The sequence below is a fragment of the Amblyomma mixtum genome, chromosome 8 (assembly GCF_055824585.1).
Source record: "Amblyomma mixtum isolate Tamu chromosome 8, ASM5582458v1, whole genome shotgun sequence".
Taxonomy (NCBI): Eukaryota; Metazoa; Arthropoda; class Arachnida; order Ixodida; family Ixodidae; genus Amblyomma; species Amblyomma mixtum.
In genome coordinates this window covers 61,369,446-61,375,445 of record NC_143019.1, presented here as the reverse complement: position 1 = coordinate 61,375,445, position 6,000 = coordinate 61,369,446, and the positions used below count along the sequence as shown (strand labels likewise).

Genomic DNA, 6,000 nt, shown 5'->3' with positions numbered 1-6,000 from the left:
AACTTTGGAGAAGGACCCGCGGGAAGTGCTCACGAACTTCAACTCCTGAGCCGCAACTTTTCCAATAAGCGAGCGAAGTGAGAGATGTGACATTAGAATGAAAGTTTAGAACACCCTGCTCACTAGAAGCACGTCAGTTTTCTATACTGTCTTCTCCTGCGAGGACACACTTCTTAAACCGGTGCAGTCATCTTTGCATGGCCTAATATAAGAATGAGGTTGGTCGCCTATAATACGCGAAGTGAGAGATGTGACATTAGAATGAAAGTTTAGAATATCTAGCCCACTAGAAGCACGTCAGTTTTCTATACTGTCTTCTCCTGCGAGGACACACTCCCTAAACCGGTGCAGTCATCTTTGCATGGCCTAATATAAGAATGAGGTTGGCCGACTACAATACGCGAAGTGAGAGATGTGACATTAGAATGAAAGTGTAGAATATCTTGCTCACAAGAAGCAAGTCAGTTTTCTGTACTGTCTTCTCCAGCGAGGGCACACTCCTTAAACCGGTGCTGTCATCTTTGCATGGCCTAATATAAGAATGAGGTTGGCTGCCTACAATACGCGAAGTGAGAGATGTGACATTAGAATGAAAGTTTAGAATATCTTGCTCACAAGAAGCAAGTCAGTTTTCTGTACTGTCTTCTCCAGCGAGGACACACTCCCTAGATCGGTGCAGACATCTTTGCATGGCCTAATATAGGAACGAGGTTGGCTGCCTTTAATGCCGGCGGTACTCTGGACTGGGGAATTGTTGGTCAGACGCCAAGCACACAACCTTCAGGCGTTCCTTAATAGAATATCAGCCGGTGTCATTCTATCGAGACAGTATGCACAGACGTGGTCACTGGCGCAAGAAGAGCACAGCCGCTCATGGGAATCGGAATAAGCATAGATGCTTTGCTGGGAAACACGGAATTCAAGATTTCTGGTTCGATTTTAAGATATTTAAAAATCTTTAACTTAATAAGAAATTCGCGTCAAAGGGGCCAATGCTCACTGATATTCCTGCACCCATATTCTTCCAGCCACACCATACTCTTGCACCTCAAGCAGATTTCTCAATAACCAGGTTGAACCTGAATTCTACGATTTCTACGCTACAGTGAAACGTCTTCATAGGGGCAAATTTATGGCTGGTGCGGAGGGAGTGGTCGCCGCCCTCCGCCAACACAGACGAGAAATTTTAAATATGAAAATCAAGCTGAACCTCATTTTTCGGCGAAAGTAGTTCAAACAAAACATGGTAATGATACCACCGTTTTCCCTCCAAGACTGACCCATAGGCCGACCCGGTCTTTTCAGGAAAATTAATTTACCAGACAACAAAGTTTGAGACGCCACAGAGGAACTACGGGTATCGTACACTTTTTCTAGAGCGGTGTTTTAAGTTTCGAAACAGAGGACGAAGCCAAGTAGCTAAATATGCTCGAAAAGAGAGGCTAAGCCAAGTAGCTAAACGTAAGTCATCTGTGTGCAAGGTTCTCTCTTCGCGGGCATAAAATGTCTGTAAATATGCTTGTGCTAGCGCTACCGTCCTCTTGCAAGCATGCCCCAAACTGACTTTACAATACAATACAATACAATACAATACAATACAATACAATACAATACAATACAATACAATACAATACAATACAATACAATACAATACAATACAATACAATACAATACAATACAATACAATACAATACAATACAATACAATACAATACAATACAATACAATACAATACGTCATTATTTTCCAGAAAGAACTGGATGGTATCTTGAGCTAAAAGCTACGCAAAAAGCTTGACGAGGCCAGAGAGACCACTACCTGTTGGAAACGCCGCTAATTCCAACCGGCTTTCGCTGAATAATGCTCTCAGCCGGTATGCTTAGTTCTACTTATTTTTTCAACGATGGTTGCCCCTCGTTTGCTTTAATCCAGAAATAAGCTCCAAAAGGGCACTACCGAGAGGATGGAAAACCTGCAGGTGTAGTCCAGGTGTTTGGCCGTCACCACTGTATGAGCGACTGCCCGGGCTGTGAGAAAGAGCGAGAGAGGTTACAAGAGGAAAAACAAAGGCGAGTAGATTCTGCAAGGCAGTTGTGCGTTTTAATGGCCGTTTTGATGCTGAATGAGCATTTTCGGAATTGCACGAAAAAGAGTACATAAGTCTAGACACCGCAGTGCAGCGAAAGGATATGAAGGTGCGCGCTACAAAATAACTGTTGTAAATATGAACAAAATAAAATTATGGGATTTTATCCCCCCCCCCCCCCCCCCCCGAGAGAAAAAAAAAACTGAAAACGAACAAAACCCGAAAACGAACAGATCCAGATACAACGTGCGTAGAATTCTCGGTCACGTACTGCAATAAAAGCCAACAAGTTTTTCTAATCATGATTTTCAGATTTAGAGAAGCACCTGAGGAAATCTCCTAAATGGCTTTAAATATTAACAATACCCTTTAATCGTGTTTCTAGGCCCCCTGTTAGTGAAACTCGTATCAAATCTTTCTAGAGGCAGTGTGCGCAGGAACAGATTAGGGTGCTTAAAGACGCAGGGATAACTTCAATGAGCCATTTATTCATCCATTCAGGAGACCGAAGAAAAGAACAGCAGTAGTTGAGTCTGATCTAACACGAAAGACATCGTCGATTAAGCGCGTGGGAGTTGATATTCTACTAAGGTATAGTATTCCGTGAACAATATAACACTGGTCGTTGAAGGTCAAAACTGGTTGAGGGACTTCGGCGTAGTGCGTAAAACCTTGCTTTGGTTTACGGTGGTATAGCGTCCCAATGCGACTCAGGCTATGAGGGACGCCCTAGCGAAAGGCTTTGTAAATTTCGACCACCTTGGGTTCTTTAACGTGCACTGACATCGCACCTTGCTAGCAATCACAGGTCGAAATGTATATAGGCGTGCCATGTTATGTTTCTCCGGCTGAGCTTGAGAAAATGAATCGCTAAATGAAGCCATCAAAATTTAAAAGGAAGAGAGAGAAAGAGCCAAGAAGAAATCACAATAGAAAAGCGATTCCAGCTCTTTAACTATCCAACCAAAAAGAAAAGGAGTAAGAAGGCGGGACTATAAAAAGAAGAATTTAGCGTGCAGGTACACAGAACGCAGCGGTCCATAACCGTCATTATCATCATTTCAATGAAACACCGTATTAACGTCCTCTAAACTCAATTACTGGACGAATAAGCTAAACCCCGCCTTTGCCAAAATGATTTTGCGCTCATGAAGGAGTGCCTTCAGACACGCCTAAATACTTGGAGATGCTCTTTCCGAAACGTGACCAGAGAATGTTTCTTTTCGTCGTGCCTAGGCTCCAGAACAACATCCGACTCTCTTTCTGTAATCTCTCCGACGCACGCTTTCCGGACGTCCTGCACCTTTTTGTTATCTAAGGTAAGCGACACTTTCAAGCTTTATACGAGAATTATGTCAGGCGTGAGGCTATTTTTCATCCTGCCTTAAAAGAGCGTAACGTGTAATTCCGCACCGTCGTTACCCACCGATCACACGTTAAGCTTCCTCCTGTTCTTTTCCTAACCGTCCAACTTCCGCTTTCGGCAAGCAGGCAAGCCGTTCCAGTCACGTGACGCCAAGGCGCGCCTGGCGATAAAGCAGCGGCCGCATACTACGTGTGCGAGCATAACATGGGAACGCGGCGCCGTTACACGGGCGCCCCGGGCGTCCCGGGCCAACTTCGTCGACGCGTGCTTGATAGGGCGGCGTGGCGGAGGCTGTCCGCGGTGCGTGTGTATATAAATATCAGTTCCTCGCTCGGCCGCGCCGGTAGCATGCGGTAAAACTTGCGGCGGGATCGGCCGTACGCCGTTCGAAAGCGAGAGCTAAGAACGGGCGAGGAGGGAGGGGCGAACGAGTCACGTTGGCGACCGGACGGAGTTGGGTCATCACCCCCTCCTCCTTTTCCTTCAGGTGGAAGCGACCCCCACCGAAAAAAGAATCTCTTCCTACTTCCTCCCGCCGTTCCGGGACCACGTCCTGTCTCCTTCCTCTCTCAATATTCCCCCTCTCCCCTCTTGCGAGCTGCATGGCGTACTTTACATTTCGCTAGGCGCTCAGCGGGGAAGTTTTTTCCTCGTGGTCTCTGGCTGCGTGCCTCGTGGCCCGTGCCGGGTATCCGCCTGTCAGATCGTGCCACGCCTTGGACCCGGTACGAGCGCTGCTGTTCGTTCGGTTCGGCCGTTGCTGCGTTCGGCGCCTGGACCAGTTGGAAACATTCGCCGTGGCGTGCCTGGGTCGATGTCTTCGGAGGAAGCCCTGTGAGGTGCGCCTCAAGCAGAACGCTGGCTGACTACGGCAACCGGAAGGAAGCGGTTATTCAAGACCTGACTGCTCGCCATCGCCTTTGCTCTTCATCTGGAATTCGGCACAGTCGAAGCATCGCAGTAGTCCGCACCCAGGAAGCGTCAGACAAGGAGACCAGAACCGGAGCTGAGGATTCGTGTAGGCGTGTGACTGCAGGACTCTGTGCCGTTGCCAAGTTGTCCATCATGCTTGCTCGAAAGGACGCTAGCTGAGCTGTTCAACAAGAAGTGAAAATACTGAAGGATCAGTTTGAAGAAGCTGCCAGTCCTTGTTATCCCAAAGGGCTGTTCTTGAAAGCCTAAGGTACTTACGGCTGTGCCAAATTTGGACCAGTAAAACGGCTCCGAACAGTTGTGATCTGCTAGACATCTCACGTACTAGAAGAGCTGGGACTTTTCGGTGTTCGTCATCTAGTGATACTCGGCTGTGCAAGCTTTCTCGTGTAGTGGAGTGCCGAATTCCAGCGTGAATCTTCTCAGAACTACGTGTTTGCTTAGAAGGCCTCACACTCTTCAGCAGAAATCAACTGGGACATGAAACTGAGCACCGGGAAAGCCTATTTAGTGCACCTACAGTCAACTTTACCTTCGCTACCTGCCGTCTAGTCTTACTGCCCTTGCCCACTTCCTAGCGCCTGATTGCAAGCACTCCACGTCTTCCAGTCTTCAGGATTGCATCCTTTTCGGCCTCCCCTCTCTGGATTGCTACATATAACCCAGGGTGAAACTAGTCGAACGCATCTGGATAGCAGCATCAGCCGCAAAGTTCTTCCAGCGGTCACCTGTTCCTCCTAAGGCAGCCACAGAAATCTGCCAGCCATGGATCTTTTCGCCCAGAGAATCGGCGATCCTTCCCAGCTTGACTACTGCCCCGCAGAAGACTTCGTGCGTCATGTAAGGCCCTTCTTTTCTTTTTAATTGCCGCAAATTATTCCGCACAGCCCAAACTGGAACGAAATGAACACGTGCAAGGGTATACTTGCGAAAATTGTTTTCACCACGTCCGTACAGTTTTCTCGGCGTTAAGTCATATCTTTACGGGGCTCTGCCACTGCAAACGGCGAGAGTCAGAGATGGTACCTGCTGAACAACTATTATCTTTATCTTTTCGTTGCATTTACGCGCCTCTTCAGGACAAAAGCTTCGTCCTCTCAATGGGTGTTTGTAAGCACACGCGTTGACCACAGTGTTGCCAGCATGCTTCGACCACGTGCATTTTTGAGCGGAAAGGGAACAATGGCGGAAAGTTTAAAAACAATATTGAATGGCACACTTTCTTCTGCTCAGCGGATTGTGTTGCGAAATGAAGACATTACGGGTTCCCAATTCTCTATGCGTGACGAAATACCATGAAAAAAAAAAAGTTGTGAAAGTCACAGAGCTCGAACGCTTCAAGAATCCAACCCACGCAGTCGTTTGCGGATTACGACGTTCGCGACTTACCAGCGTTTATTCAGCTGCCGATCGCGATGTTTAATAGTACACGATGGCCTGTGCTGCGTCTAATCGTGAACCGCTGTTGTTTACAAGCAGCGTAGCACTGAGTCGCGACAAGTTTTTTGTGCATCGATTCTACCCACCCTTATTAAGTGCCTTTCCGAGTGACTAATCGAAGTGATAACGGTCGAGTGGCTTGAGCCAATGAAGAGGGAGTGAAAAGGATCAAAATG

At 47.3% G+C, this 6,000-nt stretch overlaps 1 protein-coding gene across 2 annotated transcripts in view; it reads left to right on the top strand.

Annotated features, from left to right (window-relative positions):
* The first annotated feature begins 4,167 nt into the window (after window positions 1–4,167).
* Window positions 4,168–6,000, top strand: part of LOC149332721 (retinol dehydrogenase 11-like) — a 76,363-nt gene continuing 74,530 nt past the window's right edge. For both annotated transcript variants that reach the window (XM_089558297.1, XM_089558296.1), the window contains exon 1: window positions 4,168–5,224. In XM_089558297.1, the coding sequence (XP_089414423.1) occupies window positions 5,150–5,224 (75 nt within the window). In that variant the 5' untranslated portion in view covers window positions 4,168–5,149. The remainder of the gene's footprint in view (window positions 5,225–6,000) is intronic.